Source organism: Tachyglossus aculeatus, chromosome 12 (assembly GCF_015852505.1).
Source record: "Tachyglossus aculeatus isolate mTacAcu1 chromosome 12, mTacAcu1.pri, whole genome shotgun sequence".
Taxonomy (NCBI): domain Eukaryota; kingdom Metazoa; phylum Chordata; class Mammalia; order Monotremata; family Tachyglossidae; genus Tachyglossus; species Tachyglossus aculeatus.
Window position 1 is genome coordinate 15,309,393 of NC_052077.1, and position 20,724 is coordinate 15,330,116.

Genomic DNA, 20,724 nt, shown 5'->3' on the forward strand with positions numbered 1-20,724 from the left:
GAAGAAAATAACTCTTGTTCGTGTCTCTGCACCTACATTTAAATTCAGAACTCCACTCTTTACTTTGTGCCTAATTCTGCTCCTCGGTAAAGTGTAATGTATCCTTTTAGTTCTGCATGAGGGAAAAACATATAGCCTAAGACTCAAAATTGAATCTGATACTTTATAGTAAGAGCCTGAGATTTAGCTTGGCTTCTCTAACCCATGAAAACAAATAGTCTCCGTGGGATGATGCCCGGACTGCTGGCTTTTCTTTTAATGGGTTGTGATTTTTAGAAAATCATTTCCATTTCCTAAAAATCATAAGCTTCAGGCTTTGCCTCATGGGGGCATTTGCTGGGAGTTTCCAAATCTCTTGGCTTTTTGCTCTACATTGAAACTCTGCTGCATAGCAATTACTCTGAAGGATTCTGCTTGGAGACTTTAATTGCTAAGCGACGGTGTTCTAGTTCTTACGTCATGCAAGACCCACCAAGGATGCCAGTGGCCCATTCTGGCCTAGGGAAATCTCCTTAATGTGCTTTTCTTGATTGCCGTGAACTAGTGACTTGCTCTTTCTAGCAAGAGGTCGCTGATAATTTTATGGTTGCCTACTCAGCAGCGTGGCTCAGTGGAAAGAGCACAGGCTTTGGAGTCAGAGGTCAGGGGTTCAAATCCCAGCTCCGCCAATTGTCAGCTGTGTGACTTTGGGCAAGTCACTTAACTTCTCTGTGCCTCAGTTCCCTCATCTGTAAAGTGGGGATTAAGACTGTGAGCTCCACGTGGGACAACCTGATCACCTTGTATCCCCCCAGCGCTTAGAACAGTGCTTTGCACATAGTAAGCACTTAACAAATACCATTATTATTATTATTTAAGATTTTGCACGTGGCTGTCTGGCTTTCCGTCAGGCCCACGGCAGGTGGGTGCAGTGATCTTGATGACCCATCTGTGGACTTTCCTTGCCCTTTGCTTCTCCTCCTCCTTTTCTGCTACTTCCCTTCTAGCAATTTCACAGTTCATTAGTGCATCCACCAGGGAAAGGGAAAGGAGATTAAACTTCAACCAGTCGGGCCACTGCTGCTGTGGAAAAGGTCCGGCTCCAAAGGCCTCCTGCTTTTCAGCTCTAGAGCCAGCCTGAGGGGTGAGCAGTGTTGGCTTTGACCTTAGTTCCACCACCCCCGCGAAACCCTCCCACAAAAGAAATCCATGCCGCCCCCTAAAAATGAACTTGAACTTGAAATTTGTGAGAGGTTCAATACTTTAATCACAGTGGAAAGAGCAGAGGCTGGGAGGCAGAAGGATTTGGGTTCTAATCCCGTGTCTGCCATTTGTCTGCTGTGTGACTTGGGGAAAGTCACTTCACTTCTCTGTGCCTCACTTCCCTGTCTGTTAAATGGGGGTGAAGACTGGGAGCTCCATGTGGGTCAGGGACTGTGTATCTTGTATCCACCCCAGTGCTTAGAACAGTGCTTGGCACATAAGTGCTTAACAAATAACACAATTATTATTATTATTATTCCACCTGTCTCTCCATCCATCCCCCGGTACTCTGATTCTCCCCACTAGTCAGATCTTCCTTGCAATTATGGCCTAGGAGAGATGTGTGAATATGCATACTATGGGCTACTATGAGTTAGTTGCTGGGGACTGTGCCGATTTAGAAAGTGTGCTCCAGCGCCCAGTATAGTGCCATACACCCTGTGTGCACTTGGTAGACCCTTGATGATGCTTCTAAAATAGACCCTATGTACTTGTCTCCTCAGCAGGGTCTGATTAAGGGTTGCTGAGCAGAATAAATCCTGTGGGAATCAGCGTCAGAATTTGCTTTCTCCCTGACTTTCTCCTGCATCAATCAATGAGTTGCATTTATTGAGCACATATAATGTGCAGAGCACTGTACCAAGTGCTTGGAAGAGTACAATACCTTCAAGTTGGTAGACACGATTCCTGCCCTTAAGGATTTTATAGCCTATCATCTTTCCCCTCCCCTCCTCAGAATTATTTTAAGCCCAACAGTGACTCCTTCAGAGGTAAGGGAAGGGAAGAAAGTGTCATTAGGGTTTTTTTATGGTATTTAAGTGCTTACTATGAGCTAGGCACTGTGCTAAGCACTGGGATAGATATAAGCTAATCAGGTTGGACACAGTCCCTGTCCTCCATGGGGCTCATAGTTTTAATCTGCATTTTACAGATGAAGTAACTGAGGCACAGAGAAGTGAAGTGATTTGCCCAAGATGACACAGCAGGCAAGTGGAAGAGCCAGGGCTAGAGCAGCAGCGTGGCTCAGTGGAAAGAGCACGGGCTTTGGAGTCGGGGGTCATGGGTTCAAATCCCAGCTCCGCCAACTGTCAGCTGGGTGACTCTGGGCAAGTCACTTAACTTCTCTGTGCCTCAGTTACCTCATCTGTAAAATGGGGATTAAGACTGTGAGCCCATCATGGGACACCCTGATCACCTTGTAACCTCCCCAGTGCTTAGAACAGTGCTTTGCACATAGTAAGCGCTTAATAAATGCCATTATTATTATTATTATTTCCAACTTCTAGGCCTGTGCTCTGCCCACTAGGCCATGCTGCTTTCCTACATTGGCCAAGAGAGCAGGTTTAGGCTAGCCTCACTCATTGTCAGCAGTAAATTTCACCGGTTTATGTGGGCATTCAGAGTGTCCAGGGCAGCTGAATGGTGGGGAGATCTTTCCATGGGTCTTTTTTTGTTTGTTAATTTTGCTTTGAATGTGTGTGTCAAGCATTGTTCTAGGTGCTGGGATAGATACAATTTCATCAGCTTGGCAACAGTCCCTGTCCCACATGGGAATCACAGTTACGTTTGCAGTTGAGGAAATTGAGGCACAGAGAAATTAAGTGATTCTCCCGAGCTCACACAGCAGGCAAGTGGCAGAGCCGGGAATAGAATTCAGGTTATCTGCCTCACATGTGCTCCCCTTATACTCCAGGAGCCTGACAAGGACCTGTTGTGGTAATTTGGAATCTGCTCTTTGATCATGATTGTACTGCAAATGTGAGTTGGGACTGTATCGTTTCATACAGTGGCTCCTCCTTGGGCTCTGTACCCAGATGCCATACGTCTTTCAAACCCTGCTTGTCAGTGAGTCGATCAGTGGAATTTATCGATTACTTACTGTGTGCAGCGCACTATACTAAGCACTTGGGAGAGATCAATATAACTGACAAATTCCCTGTCCTCAACGAGCTTCTGCTCAGGACAACGCCATTCTTCCCACTGTGGGTGCTTCTAGGATGTCTTTTTCTCTTGCCTAGCAGGCAGAAGATGGGTTGGTAACCACAGGCTGGTATTAGTTACACTGGCTGACTAAGTGAAGGGCCTGGCATAGTGCTCAGTATCACAAGCTGTAAGCTTCTATAGACTGGAAGCTCCTTGTGGGCAGGGAATGCATCTACCAGCTCTGTCATATTGTACTCTCCCAAGTGCTTAGTACAGTGATCTGCACACAGGAAGCCCTTAGTAAATACCATTGATTGAGGGATGGAGTTTCGTTTCCAACCTCTGGGAGACTCTGATCCACAGAATTCAAAATGAAATCTGCAGCTACAGAAATGAATTTACACGTTTTTATTGGGTTTGTTTTATGAACAAATCGTCCTTGCGAACATTTCCAGAGTGCCCAGCTACCTATGACTTCCTTCCTTCTTCTCCCCCTCATCCCCCCTCCATCCCCCCATCTTACCTCCTTCCCTTCCCCACAGCACCTGTATATATGTATATATGTTTGTACATATTTATTACTCTATTTTACTTGTACATATCTATTCTATTTATTTTATTTTGTTGGTATGTTTGGTTTTGTTCTCTGTCTCCCCCCTTTCAGACTGTGAGCCCACTGTTGGGTAGGGACTGTCTCTATGTGTTGCCAATTTGTACTTCCCAAGAGCTTAGTACAGTGCTCTGCACATAGTAAGCGCTCAATAAATACGATTGATGATGATGATGATGATGGTAACGCCCTTGAGCAGGCCCAAATCAGTCAGCAGGACCCAACAGGTTGCCCTCCAGGGACTCATTACGCCAGTGCCTACCTGCCTCCTGGCAACCTGCTGCCTCTGGCCACTTTGCAGAGCTGGTGGTGTACTCTCTGGGGAACAAGAGGGCAAGCTCTGGACCGGGCCTCTCCCCGCCCCCCCACACATTCATCCCTCCAGGAATTAATAAATGCCTTGAACTGTGCCTGCCTAGAAGAAGCTGAAAGCAGCAGCAATTAACATGAAGGGGGAGGGAGGATTGGGCACCCTGGCTAGGACTAGATGTAAAATGAAGTTTAAATTCTGAGTCACGGTTTCTGAAATGGGCCAGTGGCAGGCGAAAATAAGAGGAATTACCTCATCACCGGCTGTCCTCGGCTCCCACCTCTGCTGGAGTCTATGGTCTCTGGACCAGAAAGTTCATGCAGGCTGCAAAGACTACTGAGCCCAAGCCGAGTCCCGCTGTAGTTTCCCTTACCTTCTGCCCCTGCTGGGGCTCAGCACCAAGGCCGGGGTGTGAATCTGTGTGCGTGTGTGTGTGTGCATGTGTATGAATGAGAGTGAGAGTTTATGTACACATCTGGATAAGAATGTGCGTATCGACCTCTGTTTCTCTAACATACCCCGTCACATCTCTTGTAACTCTGCAAAGCTCAGGCCTTTCTGTTAAGGCTAAATATATGCTCTAGTCTGTGCCTAATTCTGGCTTCCTGTGTCTGGCTCGTATTTTCTAAAGAACTGTACTGTCAAAATTCAGGGCTTAAACATTACGCAAACAGAGAAATTTGGAACAGAAGCAGAAGGAATCATCACATCAATTACTATTATTTTCGGCTCAGAGTGAGGTGGGAAGTCAGCTTGGGCTTGGCCCAGATGTTCTAATAAAAGTCGCCCCGCCCGGTGGTGACAGGATTTGGGAAGTGAACCAGCACATCATCATCATCATCAATCGTATTTATTGAGCGCTTACTATGTGCAGAGCACTGTACTAAGCGCTTGGAAAGTACAAATTGGCAACATATAGAGACAGTCCCTACCCAACAGTGGGCTCACAGTCTAAAAGCATCACCAAGGAGGGATTCCTGCAGCTAGAGCAACTGCAGTCACCGACCTCCTGATGAGTCTGGGAGATAGGGAGAGTCCAAAGTCACTCTCCTGAAGTACCTCTTGTGCTCAGTGAGGTCCCAGAAAACCCTAAGCGACCTCTTAGATGCCCTGCAAAATCAGTGTGCTTGGGGGAAGAGCAGGAACGCCTAGCTCCTCCTCTCAGAAGCCCTTGATGCTAAGAGCACCAGGCCGCTATGGACAAGGCCCCTGAGGACCAGCTACCAGAGAAGGAGTTGGAGTTGATTAGATCTTAAATTGTGCCTTCAGTTAGACCATTTTTCTTGCATTGGAATAAGAGCTCTAAGCAGCAATGCAGGGGTTTTAAGAGGCTTGGCAGCTCAGGCTAAGAAGGGCCCTCCTCCCACCCAGAACCAGCTTCAGAGAGCAACCATGGGCCTCTTGACCCCACTAAGATAGCCACTGCTTGGGATATTCTAAGATGGCACCCACAATAGACCTGCCTAAAATGAAGGCCGTGCTTGGGCAGTGTTGGAGAGGCGGGATGGGGCTTGAGGAACGAGGCGAGGCTGGAACTGACTCGCCATCCCTGCCTCCCCCTCACCTCCTGCTCAGTCTGACATTGTTCACGCGCAACAACTATCTTAGGAAATTTCTGCTATTCCAGAGAGTCTTGCTTTTTCCCTCCCCTACTACCCCTGTCCCTGCCACCCCCGAAAATAAAAGCAGTTATGCAAAGCTGCGGCTATGAGAAGCCTCAATTGGACCAGCCTTGGGGAGGCTTCTCAGTCCAGAATGGGGTTCAGCGGCTTACGGACCTCCCTCTGGCTTGCCCCCTCCTTGCTTTCCCTGACAGAAAGAGGTCAAAGGAAAAACGTTTACGGAAAAAAAGTTCTTTACTTCAGGGGCTGCGGAGTGCAGTGGCCTGACTCTGATGGGTCTCGATCCTGTGCAGATTTGAAAATGGGTGCAATATGATGATGTCACCACATCATACCATGTGCACTGTAATGCAATGGCAGTTCATGTCCTGTGGAGAATCCTACAAAATGGGTTAGTTCAGAACCCATTAGGGCCTTAATTTGGCCCAGCCTGCCACGGCCAAGCTTCAGTGCCTCCCAACTCTGCCATTCACCTGCTGTGTGACCTTGGGCATGTCACATCACTTATGCCCCTCAGTTTCCTCATCTGTGAAATGGGGATTAAATACTTTTTCTCCCTCCTACTTCGACTAGGAACCCTGTTTGCGCCAGGAACTCTGTCCAATCTGAGTCTGATATACCTATCCCAGTGCTTGGACTGTAACCTCATTGTGGGCAGGGAATGTTTCTGTTGTATTGTACTCTCCCAGCTGGCTTAGTACAGTGCTCAATAAATGTGATTGACTGACTGTTCAGGTTCTCTTCAGTCTCTTCAGCAAAAGATTTGCTTTCCTAGCTGCTGTAAGGGCTGACCTTGCTCTGAATATCTTACTTGGAAATTCTCAGGTGCCGATTCAAAAAAGGATAGGGAGGGAAGGAGGAAGGGGTGAACTTGAACCCTTTTATTCACCCCTCCTTCAGCCCCACAGCACAGATGTATATAGCTGTAATTTATTAATATTAATGTCTGTCTTCCTCTCTAGGCTGTAAGCTCATTGTGGGCAGGTAATGTGCCTGCCAACTCTATATTGTTCTCTCCAAAAGTGTGGTATAGTGCTCTGTGCATAGTTAGTGCTCAATAAGTATGATTAACTGGAGAGAGCATGAGGAAGGGAGGCTTTTCTGCTTTGTTCTGCTGTTGGGGTCTGGGCAGGCCAGGATGGGGATGACATGGCACCCTGAGAGGCTCACTTGGGCATGAGGACCCTGAGATTTTCTTCCATGGCTAGTCTAGCCCTGGCTGCCAGACTCAAATATTTGTTGAAGATTTGCTGTTCTCTCAGATCTTTTTAGCTCAGGACCCAATTCTGGCCAGGTGCCTATTCAGATCAGAGTCCCAGAGGGCAAGTGGGTTGTTACTTTGAAATATTTTGATTACTCTTGTCATTCTCAAGGAAAATACTGATCTGGCTTTATTCAACTATGTAAGTCACCAGTGGAGAGAAAGCTTTCTTCAGGGAGAAATAAGGAATCCAATAATAGGACAGAATTGAAACTACTGATAAAAATGAAATGGACAGACTAGCTCCTGGCATCATAAATTAGAGCCCAAACCAGATTAAAACCTACACTTTCTTCAAGTTTTGTTCCTTCTAAACCCCTCCAAGCCACTCGATGTGCAAGAGTTCATCTCTGTCCCTTCCTTTTTGCACTCCCAGGCTAGTTGATAAAACTAAATGTATTTTCCTCATATCTATGTCAAGACACCCCTTGTTAAACTGAGGCTTTACAGAGAGCGATGAGCAAACCCAAACCTAAAAATATTCTGATGTCAACTGAAACTTTTCTAGGAACAATCTTCCTCTATCACAGTGTCTGGGAACATATAGCTCTAGATCTATGCGGCTCGTGGCAAAATCCGATCTCAGAGGGCAGTTGGTGGGGCTGTGTGGGAAGGGGAAGCAACTCTGTGACACTGGTTTGAGGGTAGATCTGACTGCAGTTCTCCTTCCCAGCTGCAATGGTGAAGAGCCCTGTAAGCTACACTGCTCCCAAGAAAGTCCCACGGCTGGTTTGGGGGATGGACCCATGGCTCTTCCTTCCTCGTTCCCCTCCCTCCCTATCCATCTCCTCTTCCTTTGCAATTGGCAGAGAGCTAGGAAGCAGCGGTACAGAACAATAACATCATCTGATTGTTCTGTGGGTAGCGCGTTGCAGTTAAGTCATGGTGAAGCCCAAATCGTGAGATTCTTCTGTATAGAGTCTGCCCACTTCTACCCTGGATGCTCTGGGTTGAGCACTACAGCATGACCTTATAAAAAAAAAAAGCCAAGGTTGGAATTAATCAGGGCCTCCTTACAAAATAACTAGAATCAGGTACATGAGCCCGGGGGTTGGAGGACCTGGGTTCTAATTCCAGCTCACCTTTTGTCTGCTGAGTGACCTTGGTTGGGTCACTTGGCTTCTCTGTGCTTCTGTTGCCTCATCGGTAAAATGGAGATTAAAACTGTGAGCCCCAAGTGGGACATGGACCATGTCCAACCTGATTATCTTGTATCTACCCCAGCGTTTAGTTCAATGCCTGGCACATAGTAAGTGCTTAACAAATACCATTTTTATAAAAAAAGAAAGTACTGCTTTTCATAGTAGTTTGTCTTTTTCCAGATGGTTGCTTCCTAAAATTCACTTTGAAAGTGGCAGAGGTGACTGTCCTTTCCCTTTGAGCTTGAACTGAATAATTAACAAAGAAGCCATCCATGAGTATCCGAGTGTTTTATTATTCACATTTATCCTATTTTTGATTAAACACTACTTTGCCTTACAGTTTTAAAACCATTCTTGTAAACAAAGAAACAGCAGCATCAGCTAAAATAAAACAGGTTTACAATGTACAATGATATGAAAAAGTCAACTTTGGAGGACATTTTGAAGAAGCAAATCAAGTCATTTAGGAATGTTGAGTTTAGTGATTACAAATAAGCAAAAAAATCATGTCTGTAGAAAAGCAAGAATTCAAAGTGCAGGTGTGCTAGATTTAATTTCCACATACCATTCAGGTAATTGATACAGCATACTATTCTTTATATAAAGTGACATGTTCCCAATAAGATTTTAAAACATTCAGTTACATCATCTTGCAGATTTGTTTCAGTTTACATTACTCCTACTTACAGTGGTTTAACTAAAAAAGAAAAGGACTTAAGCAGTACATGTCCATCATTTCCTATATCTAGAGGGGAGAGATTAAGAGGATGGTAAAAGAGTCAGTTCATCTTGGAGATGAAAAGCAAGTTGCAGTTTCAGCTTTCAAAGAAGTCAAGGTGTCTTTAATTTTCTAAAAACTCGAAGTGGTTATCTTTGCCGCTTGAACTCGAGCTTCCCAGCAAATTTTTGAGGCCTCCACACGTTCCTCCCCTTGGGAAGGAAGGAAAGCTGTGAGGCTTCGGCAAAGCAAACTTCCTCTTCAAGCTTGACTCAAAACAAAACAAAAAAACCCCACTAAAAATCCATCCCGCCAAGATGTGGTATGGGACTTACAAGAGCCTAACCAACCAACAAGGGGCCAGGTCTCTTCCATTTTGAAGTACTCACTATTGACAGCATTTATTCTCTCTGCAGTTCTGATTAGAAAAAACATGTACATACACACCTGCCATTTGGTGTAGAGATAAAAACGCAGAATGAATCTTTACCCCCTGTACAGTGTCACCGTGAGGTCAATATGATGCTTGACTCAACTAGAGTCTGGAGGGCATCTATGTGGGGCCTGGGGTTCACTGAGGGGCGAGGTGTCTGAAATTACAACACCCTGGAGTAAGTCTGTGTGTTTTCTATACTTCTAGGCTCAGGTAATCCCACAGTGTTGAATTTTTGCCCTCTAAAGAGGGGAGAATCAGGCTCAGTCATAATCATGAGAATCCACATTTTTTGCTGGCAATTTAATCTTTTTGAGCCTGTTGTAGAATGAAGCTGCATTCTGCACGTTTGGTGGTGTCCATAGAAATAAAGTGAGTACCCAAGATATTTAAATATTTTCCCATTGTTTACCCTCTACTTACTATTATGAAAATACCAGGCCTCAGGCCAGGTCCCAATAAATACTGAATTTTAAAAAAACAAACAAGAAAAATAAAACCCCGCAACACAAAACAACTTAAAAAACCCTCCCTCCCCACCGACCCCTACTTCACCCTGACAGGGCAGAGATCTCATAGTCACTGGCAGAGGTGATGGGCTTGCCCATCATCCTTACGTTCTTGGCGTTAGTTATCCGGGCCATCATGTTCACGGGCTTGTCGAAGTACCTGACCAGGGCCGGCTCGGTTAACAGCGAGGCCAGGAACTGCTCGAAGGTGATGGCCCAGTCACGGTCCAGGCTGGTGCTCCGGGGCAGGGCTGACGGGGCTCCCCCCGGGTCGCTGCGCACCAGGACAGTGTCGTCCCCGATGTCCTCGCAGTGCAGCTTGTCCTCCTCGTGAGAGCCCGCGCTCAGCACCGAGTAGGAGGACATGGAGCTGTCATCGTCTGAGACGAACATGGAGGCGCCGGCCCCGTGGTCCCGGGGAGACGAGTCCTCCAGCTTGATTTCTTCCATCTGCCCTCCCAGGCTGCTTTCGGGAGGCTCCTCACCCTCGGGGCCCGGGCTGGGAGGAGGTGGCTCGCTCGGCTCTGAGGAGTAGGGTTGGTTGGCCCCTTTCTTGGGGAACAGCATGTTCTGGAGGGCTTGGCTGCCTGGGCCTTGGGCGGTGCCCGTGGCGTCGGGGCCTCTGGCGTCGCTCTCCTTGGCAGGCTGGGCAACAAACAGCTTGCCCACTTCGCCAATCTCCAGCAGCAAGCTGGTCACAGCGGCGGTTGCGTGGTACAGCTCTTGTTCATTCGGGTCCTCGCTGAACATGTTGTACATTGTCTTGCACAGCTCGATAAACTGCCCCTGGGACCAGTTTGTGGGGAGGGTGACAGGTTAATTATAATAATAAGAAGTAGAATGGTACTTGTTAAGTGCTCACTATGTGCCAGGCACTTAGTACATTGCTGGGGTAGATATAATCAAATCATCATCTCACTGGCTCCTCGTACTGAATGTGGAACCTAGATCTGGGTGTGTTCCTTTACTTTTATGCACCTGTCCAGGATCTGTGTCTCTTAGGGCTCTTGCCTGTGTCCCATCTTCCCCAGGAGATCAGCTCTGCAAAGACAGTGATCCTATGGTGCTTTTCTCTTGCAATTCCCCCAGTGCCTAACGCGCTTCTCTACCTATGGTGGTTTAGACCAGTAAAGGCAAGTGTGTTTCCAAGTAGGCTTTTCTAGATTAATATTCCATTTCTGACCCATACCTGTGCGGGACAGCAATCCAACAATGACAGAGAGAAAGTTTCTGATCCAGAACTTCTGCACAGACACTTGTCTGTGCCCCTGTCCCTCTTGTACGTTTTACGGTCCATTTCGTGATTACTGGGGCTCATGGGGGTGTGCATTTCCCTGGTCTGGCTGGAGATTTCTTTTTTCCTGGACCCTTCCCTTCTGGCATATTCTTTTTCAGCACAGAGGAGTGGACTAGTGGGGAGGGTGAAAATGGAGCTGTTGTAGCTTTTAAGCAGGAAAATGTGCACCCAAACGATATTAGAAAAGTTAACATTTCTGTGGGCACAACTGAGTCCTAAATGGAATGAAAAGAGTTCACATCTTACTACATTACAATGGAGCTACTATTTGAGATGAGCTGGGTGTCTAGAGCTTCACTAAGGCTATCTTTTTGGAAAGAGTGTAATAAATTCTAAATGCAGGGGCAAAAAGGTCTCATGCTATATTTCATTTTCCAAGGGGGACAGGAAGGCAGATATGAATTGTTAGGGGAGTCAGAAAGTACACAGGAGAACCAATGGCTTGCTCAAAAACCCACTTCCAGATGCTAAGAATGAGCAGTTTAGTGAGGTGAAAGTTAAACCACATGCTCTGTGGTACAGACTTGGCAGTGCTTTTGTAAAGAAAGTGCTGTTTACTCATATTGGGTACCTGAAAAAAATTCATTTCTTTCCCCAAGTTACCGCGTATAAGCATACTACACTTAACCTTAGAGACCCAAATGCATATCTGGCCTCTTTTGGTGAAACTTTGAAGTAGCAAATATGGGCTAAAGTGAGAACCTGATAATAACGAGAGAAAATGCAGGCAATTTGACAAGACTTTATGGTTGCGTTTTTTAAATAATGAGCACTTGTAAAAACATTTGAATAGACTTTGATATCAAGGTTAGACCTCCATTTACAAAAGATAGTGTATTCTCAAATGACCTATCTTCTCTAAGCAGCGAACTCAATTAAAACAAGTGTCATGTTAGATGCCAAACATACCACAGCAGAGTACTTAATCGTATCAGTGTAGACCCAGAGAGATTTCTAGGCAAAGTTTCATTCATTCATTCAGCCAACCATATTTATTAAGCTCTTACTATGTGCAGGGCACTGTACTAAACACTTGGGAGAGTGCAGTACAACAATAAACAGTCACATGCCCTGCCCACAATGAACTTACAGTCTAGAGTGGGGGAGACAGACATAAATACAAATAAATAAAATGACAGATATGTACATAAGTGCTGTGGGGCTGGGATGGGGGAGGAGTAAAGGGAGCAAGTAAGGGTGATGCAGAAGGGAGTGGGACATGAGGAAAAGAGGGACTTAGTCTGGGAAGGCTTCTTGGAGGAGATGTGCCTTCAATAAGGTTTTGAATGGGGGGAGAGTAATGTAATGGCCTGTCAAATTTGAGGAGGGAGGGTGTTTCAGGCCAGAGGCAGGATGTGGGCTAGGGGTTGGCGGCAAGACAGGTGAGATCGAGGCACAGTGAGAAGTTTACCATTAGAGGAGGAAAGAGTGTGGGCTGGGTTGTAGGAGGAGAGAAGCGAGGTGGAGTGTTTTACAGCCAAGGGTGAGGAGCTATTAGATGTGGAGGTGGATGGGCAACCACTGGAGTATTTTGAGGACGGGGTGATGTGTCCTGAACGTTTTGTAGAAAAATGATCTGGCCAGCAGAGTGAAGTATAGATTGGCGTGGGGAGAGACAGGAAGCTGGGAGATCAGCAAGGAGGCTGATGCAGTAATCCAGGAGGGAAAGGATGAGTGATTGTATTAACACGGTAGCAGTTTGGATGGAGAGGAAAGGGTGGATTTCAGCTATGTCGTGAAAGTGGGACTGACAGGATTTAGTGATGGACTGAATATATGGGTTGAATGACAAAGAGGAGGCAAGGATATTGCCAAGGTTACGGGCTTGTGAGACAGGAAGGATGGTGGTGCCGTCTACAGTGATGGAAAAGTCGGGGGAGGACAGGGTTTTAGCCTACTGAACCTTAATCCCTTCACATGCCAATTTCAATAACTAACACGTTTACCATCTCATGAATAGCTTGACCTTCCCCACAAGTTACCCAACAAGTCACATACAATTTGTATTTACTACTGGTCATGTCTGAATTTAACTGCCACTCTTTACTATATTCTTTTACTTTCTATCAGAGAACAAAAACTTACCTGGTTCAGTTTGGGTAAATCCTTTGCATTTTTCGATTTGGATTTATTCTCTTGGGTCCAAAGTCTTAAGTAGCTGCGATTCTCTTGGGAATTTGCCTTCTTCCCTAATAGTCAAAAGCCAAAGAAATACGGAAACTGCCTATCAAAAGGGCTTTTAATAAATGGAAAAATAAATAGACATATGGAGAGATCCGTACCTTTGTCTGGTTTTAGACTCACTGTAACAAACCCATCATCTGCGCTCTGTTTACTCCTGCTGTCTAGTCCAACAACTACAGGAAAATATTCAGAGGGATAAGACATATTACAAAAAATGCAAATATATATATATATATATATATATATCTGGAGCAAACTAAATTCTCCAGTGGAAAGCGGGGGGGAGATTCCAGATTGGATCTCTGGTGATAATAAACCAGGTTCTGTGAAAGATGGAATCAATTTTTTCAGGATCAGATTTTTTAAAAGATTGGGAAATTATCCAGGAACATTCTCTCAAATGGCTACAGATTTGGATTTGAGGCCACAAAGGTTTCCCTGGTTTTAAGACAAAAACTATAAGTGACATTTCTAACGTTCTATCTTTCTGCCCACCCTTCAAGGGCTTGTGTTGCAGCCATCAAAGGAAGGTTGATTAGGCATTTAGGTTGTAAGGATCTTCAAACCCAGGCAGGGAGGTGGGATGATGGAAATATTCTTACAGAAAAATGTCCCTTCCCGTTTCAAAAGCGATTTGGTATACAAAAAGAAGACAATGAGGAATGACTGATAGTGACTTAATTTCCAGTCCTGTGTGAGCACTGTAGAAGAGTGGCTCTATGCCCTTCCGGGGGGGGGGGGGGAAGAGAGAGAGAGAGAGAGAGAGGTCAATTTCCCCCTTTCTCCTCTCCTCATCATACTAATGGTACTTGTTAAGGGCTTACTATGTGTCAAACACTATATGCAGCCCTGGGGTAGATACAAGATAATCAGGTTGGACCCAGTCCCTGTCCCAAAAGACTCATTATTTAAAAATGAGTCATCAAATCTCATTGCAGGTTTAGCCTGCCAGCTCAGATTTAAAAAGCTAATCAGTTTCCTATAACCTGGTTAGGCAAGAGAGAGGAGTAAAATGACTTAGGGAGGAATTTGTCTTGGCTTATATCTGCCTTGCCTCCCAAATGCTGAGTTATAAACTACCCAATTGCTACAGTCACAGACAGTAGTGATGGCAGAAACGAAAATTAAGACCCTTTACTCAGGCTGGAAGATGACTGTTGTTGGGTCTAATCCTACCACTAAAGGAGAAAGTCAGTCAACTGCTCTCTCCAAGAGCAGCAATTTTCCCTTAAGATTACTAGGGTGCTTGCTACTTAGTAGGTTACCAGCCCAGTGGTCGGCTGAGCAGTTTGCTCTACCCTTTCTGGAAAAACCTTTGTGAAGGAAAGAGGCAGTTCAGATGGAAATGTCATTCTACTTCTTTGCCACAGTCAGTTGCAAGGGCCCCTCTTGGACTCAGAAAAACACAAGAGGGGGCCTCTGGGGAAAGCAGACACCTACCGTGTGTGCATTCTGGCGTGATGTCCTCAAAGAAGTACTGGGTGGCTTCAAAAGCTGAATCTGGCTCTTCTTGATCAGGAGGTAGCTCTACATAAGGGAAAGTATGATTAGTGCCCAAGTTTGATGTGAACGTGGGGGCTTAATCACTCTATTAAAAGCAACATTTAAAAAAAATCCTCTATCTGGTGGCCAATACCAATTCAGGTTTACTGGGGAAAATACCCCAAATGTTTTGGGTACAAGGCCCTGGGCACTGACATTGTCTACTGCCATTCAACAAACTTGCAGCTGATTTCAGGACATTTTTCAGTAGGAATTTTGGTATCTCTTAATGGGGGCAGGAACAATACCATGGAATGTGTTTAATAATAAATATCAACAGTCAACCGCAGAGTGGGAGCATTTAAGGAAACCTATAGATTAGGAAAAGGCAAGTGGGAGAAGAATTTATTTTGGTAAAGCTGTCCCACTCCTACTTAATAATAAATAATAATAATGTTGGCATTTGTTAAGCGCTTACTATGTGCGAAGCACTGTTCTAAGCGCTTGGGGGGATACAAAGTGATCAGGTTGTCCCACGTGGGGCTCACAGTCTTAATCCCCATTTTACAGATGAGGTCACTGAGGCTCAGAGAAGTTAAGTGACTTGCCCAAGGTCACACAGCAGACATGTGGCGGAGCCGGGATTCGAACCCATGACCTCAGACTCCAAAGCCCGTGCTCTTTCCACTGAGCCACGCTGCTTCTCTGAGCCCCACCTCTACTATTGTTCCAGCTCTCATCTCTGGAATCTACAGTATTTGCCTAGTACAGTGCTCTGCATACACTAAGCACTCAATAAATGACTGAATGAATGAAATATCTTTAACATATTCACCTACCACTTTCCTCCTTCCCACCCTAAATCCCCAGGCTCCCTTTGAGGACGTTAACAGTGCCAGGATCATAAGTGGAAGAGTAAAACAGCACCTATAACAATAATGATAATAATAACTGTGGTATTTGTTAAGCGCTTACTATGTGCCAGCCACTGAACTAAGCACTGGCACAGATACAAGCAAATTGGGTTGGACACAGACCCTGTCCCACGTGGGGTTCACAGTCTCAATCCCATTTTACATATAAGGTAACAGACACAAAGAGTTGAAGTGACTTGCCCAAGGTCCCACAGAAGACCACTGGCAGAGCCAGGATTAGAACCCATGACCTTCTGACTCCCAGGCCTGGGAGACCATTATTTTATGGTTTAGGTGCTAGTGAAGGCAAAGCTCAGCTGCTCAGCCTCCATTGACTGGTCAGGACAGAGACCCTAATTTTACAGGTGGGAATTTGAAACCCCAACATCGGATGCTACGGGGGTAATATGCACATGACAAAAAGGTGGTCCCTTCCTGAGAATTTGCCACCTAAAAATTGACCGAATTTTCCTGACTTGTCAAGTCCTAGAATAAATCCAGCATCAGAACCCAATGTACCCTGGAGTGGCAAATTATCTAAACATGTTTTCAAGTTACTCTTACTACCTGCCCCAATCTTATTTACCAATTCCTGCTTGGTTAGCTGACTGGTAGTATAGTTCCACTACAATATTTTGGTAAAAAATCATTTAAAAAGTGAAGTCAAGGAGAAAGAAATCTGGAACCCTAGGTTATGGAATGGAGAATAAGACAAAAAGGCCCATTTATCCCAACTCTAGTCTCCAATAGGAGGGAAGACCCACTAACCATAATTTCAGGTTGACTTTTCCCTGTTTCCCTCCCCCATGTGACCCTGGAAATGGCACATCAGGGCTGGAATGTAAAATCAGTGAGATGTCTTTCAGAAGGTTCTTGCTGCCCTTTAATATGGCTCTTTTCGAATGTCAATTTTAGCTCCGAGCTTTTTTCCGCAGACAGCATCTAGCTGAAGTCCTCTACGGCAGTCTTTCTCTAAGACCCAGCTTGATTTGGGAGTTTTGTGAAAAGGCTTCCAATTTCCACCTCTCTTCTTTTAATTATTCCTTTATCTGTTCCTTGTTCCTCATCCCTCCACCTCTGCTAGGTACTGTGCAAAAGGCCTTCCGCCTCATGACAAGGCTCACCACACCATAGGATGAAGGTAGTTGCTATTTTGTTTTATAGTGGAATGAAAACTTTTAGAAAGAACAATTTGCCACTCCAGGATAGTTAATGAAATAATAGAAGTCTTGGACACCCCAGCCCTGTGCCAATCCAGACACCATGGAAACTGCTTCACTTTGTGTTAGCTAATTTTTAGGAACAACTGTGTTTTCTTAAATCTCTTGATGCAAATTTTGGGTAACTGCTTACTATGCCCTTGACTGTGAGGTCACATGCTTTTCTGTGCTGGTCACTTACCAGGCAGAACGTGCATTTTGTACAGCAATTTCAGTTTCTCTGTTAGGTCTCCGTGACATGCTGCACCTGAAAAAAATCAAGTGAAATGCATGTGAGACTTGAATCACATCACCATACTATACATTCCAAGGCATTATCACATGACTCTGACATGGAGTAGTCCGTTTAATCAATGATTAGACAAATCTGCTATCCTAAGAGAAGCAGTGTGGCCTAGTGGGTAAGAATGCGGACCTTAGAGTCGGTAGGATCTGGGTTCTAATCCCAGTTTTGCCATTGCCTGCTCTGGGACATGGGGCAAGTCACTTAACTTCTCTGTGCCCAAGTTACCTCATCTGTAGAATGGGGATTAAGACTGTGAGCCCTATGTGGGACATGGACTGTGTCCAACCTGATTAGCTTGTACTTGCCCCCGTGCTTAGTACAATGCTTGGCACACAGTAAGCACTTACCAAATAGCAATTAACCAAAAAATCTGCCTTTTGGTTGGGAACTGGGGCACCAAACACCAACATATGACCAAAAGCAGCATGGTATAGTGGATAGAGCCCGGGCGTAGGAGTCAGAAGGACCTGGGTTCTAATCCCAGTTCACCATTTGTCTGCTATGTGGCCTTGGGCAAGTCATTTCACTTTTCTGTGCCTCAGTTACCTCATCTGTAAAATGGGGATTAAGACTGTGTGCCCCATGCAGGACAGGGACTGTGTCCAACCCGATTACCTTATACCCATCCCAGTGCTTAATACAGTGCCTGGCTCATACTAAGCACTCAAGTACCACTTTTATTATTATTATTAAATGCAGTTATTTGCTAAAAATCCAACTAAGGCAGCAGCAAGATTGGCCAAAAGAAGTGTTACTGTAAATGAAATGAACCCTTTCTTCTCTTGTGTGGTAACTAGAATAAAGTGGGACTGGAGGAGGTGACTGTACTTCTTGTCCTGCTCTGGGGGAGATCCAGGTCTTTCTCCTCTCTGGAGGCTGACCCAGTGCCTGCCCCTCCGCAACATCCATTTCCCCCACTGCCTATGGCAGTGTTATGGCTATATATATATATAATTAGAAAAATATATATATTTCTAATTTTCAGCACTGCTTATAAATGCCTAGTTTTCCTTTGTGACAGAGGAAAGGGAGAGATTGAATGCCTCACTCAAGGTCACCCTGAGGCAGAGCCAAATTAGGAATCACAGGAACCCAGAATTCCTTCTTCAGTATACTGGTTAGTTGGACAAGCCAGCCTGCTCTCTCCCTCTCCCTCACTCTCTCACTTTGCTCTATCACTGCATAGGCTTTTGGGCCAAAAAAAGCCCAGGCAGGGGGAAAGTGCCCTTCCTCTGCCTCTGGTAGTGGTCCTGGTTTGGATTTATATGGCTCATTTTAAATTGACATTTTACTGACTGTTTATAGATTGTTTCACAGATTTGCACTAAATGAGTCTCCCCCAGAAAATGTATTCAGATACTGAATAAATGCAGTTAGCTTCATTGTTTCAAATTCAGATGTATTGAAATAAGAAACATTTCTTGCAAAATCCTGGAAGCATTTTCCTGCTTCAACAGCATAAAGTTCCTCCTGTGCCTATTTTCAGTTACTGCTTAGATCTTGACACAATGTCAGCACAGATTTGGATAGTGATTTGAAGTCCATACCCCTGCTTCTGAGCAGGCAGGCATTGGGCATTTTGATCTAATCATGGGGACCAGGCCGGGGGGGGCGGGGGAGAGAGGAAACAAAATCCAGGTGTTCCCCTCATTATCATCCTACCATCAAATCCCTGAGCAGGAGGGGGCTAGGTATCTCTTCCTTGTTCAAAGTGAGGAAAGCATGTCTAGTGGAAAAGCGTGGGAGTATAGAGTCAGGTGATCTGGGTTCTAATCCCAGCTCTGCGACCCTGGGAAAGTCATGTAACTTCTTGAGGCCTCAGTTTTCTCATCTGTAAAATACTTGCTCTCCCTCCGCCTTGGACTGCAAACTTGGGCAGGAGAGGGACTGTGTCCAATCTAATTAATTTATATCTACCACAGTGTTTTGCCTGTACTCTGAGCTTGATAAACACCATCAACATCAACAACATGATGCCTTTATCTATTCTTTCTGGGGGGGGGGGGGGGACGGACGACTACATCCATGGAAACTTATAGCAGAGTGGGAGTTTACTGCAAAATGTTTGAAAAGTCTACAGCCCAAAGACAGCTCATCTCTTTTCCTCTCCGGGACTTCCTTTCAGGTGAAATTTAAGGCACTTCCTTTTAGAACAAGCTTTCCCCCAGGTCAAATCCAAATCCTGTAATAACTTGCCCTTACTTAGCCCGGACACGAATTCCCGGAAGTTGATCAGAGAGTCTCCGTTTTCATCCAGCAGTTGGAACAGGCGTGAAGCCAGCACTTCCGAGTGAGCCCCGCACGCCCATGGAAACAGGAGAGCAAACATCCCCTTAAACTGCTCAAAGTCAATGCGGTACTGCTCCAGGTAGGGCAGGCTGGGGTCATGGCGGTCCAAGGCACTGCTGCTTCCACCCCAGTAACAGCTGGTGAGATGTTCCGCCTGGGGAAAGACAATTCGGTGGTCAGAGTTCCCGGTTTTCAGCCAGGCAGCCTGGGCTTGACTCCCAGTGTGGGAGGAAGAGTGGTGGTTTATCTCTCCTGCTAGACTGGAAACTCCTTGACAGCAGGGATGGGGCCTACTTACTCTACTGTGCACTTAGTAAAGTGCTCTGCACAGAGTATGTGCTCAATAAATATAATGAATTGGCTGAATAGAATTCTGCAAGTGCTGTTCTTCCTTTTCCCAGCAGGAGCTCGGAAACCAGATATTCTATTACTCTATTTATTTATTTATTTTACTTGTACATATCTATTCTATTTATTTTGTTATTATGTTTGGTTTTGTTCTCTGTCTCCCCCTTCTAGACTGTGAGCCCAATGTTGGGTAGGGACTGTCTCTATACGTTGCCAATTTGTACTTCCCAAGCGCTTAGTACAGTGCTCTGCACATAGTAAGCGCTCAATAAATATGATCGATTGATTGATTGATTCTGGAACTCCCTGTCCCCATCTTCGCAAGCTCTTCTGAAATTCCGTCTCCTCCAGGAGGCTTTCCCCGATTAACTTTTCTTCGTTCCAAGTGCCACCTCGGCCTTTGGGTACTACTACCAACCACCCATCAACATCAAAGGTATTTACTGAGCTCTTGTTAGGTGCAGAGCACTGTACTAAGCAGTTGGGAAAGTACAACAGAGTTGGACCACAGCACTTATATCATTTCACATACTCTAACATTTACAAACATATACACCTTCATTTCTTTATCCTTGTAGCTGTAAATCATTTTATCTGCCCTCCCCGTTCAGTCTGTAAGCTCCCTGAGGACAGTGTGTGTGTTATCTACACTAAATTCTTCAAAATGCTTAGTACGGTGATCTGCATACAATAGGCACTCAATTAATAGTGCTACTGCTTGAATGCAAATATGTTTGTACATATTTATTACTCTATTTTACTTGTACATATCTATTCTATTTATTTTATTTTGTTAATATGTTTGGTTTTGTTCTCTGTCTCCCCCTTCTAGACTGTGAGCCCACTGTTGGGTAGGGACTGTCTCTATATGTTGCCAACTTGTACTTCCCAAGTGCTTAGTACAGTGATCTGCACACAGTAAGCGCTCAATAAA

The 20,724-nt window shown here is 45.2% G+C and overlaps 1 protein-coding gene across 1 annotated transcript in view; it reads right to left on the reverse strand.

Annotated features, from left to right (window-relative positions):
- Nucleotides 1–9,812: 9,812 nt before the first annotated feature.
- Nucleotides 9,813–20,724, reverse strand: part of TBC1D9 (TBC1 domain family member 9) — a 96,659-nt gene continuing 85,747 nt past the window's right edge. Inside the window, exons 17-22 of the mRNA XM_038754985.1 lie at nt 19,356–19,596; nt 17,049–17,114; nt 14,692–14,778; nt 13,350–13,424; nt 13,153–13,256; nt 9,813–10,556 (exon numbers count right to left, since the gene is read on the reverse strand). Coding sequence (XP_038610913.1) covers nt 9,813–10,556; nt 13,153–13,256; nt 13,350–13,424; nt 14,692–14,778; nt 17,049–17,114; nt 19,356–19,596 — 1,317 coding nt within the window. The remainder of the gene's footprint in view (nt 10,557–13,152; nt 13,257–13,349; nt 13,425–14,691; nt 14,779–17,048; nt 17,115–19,355; nt 19,597–20,724) is intronic.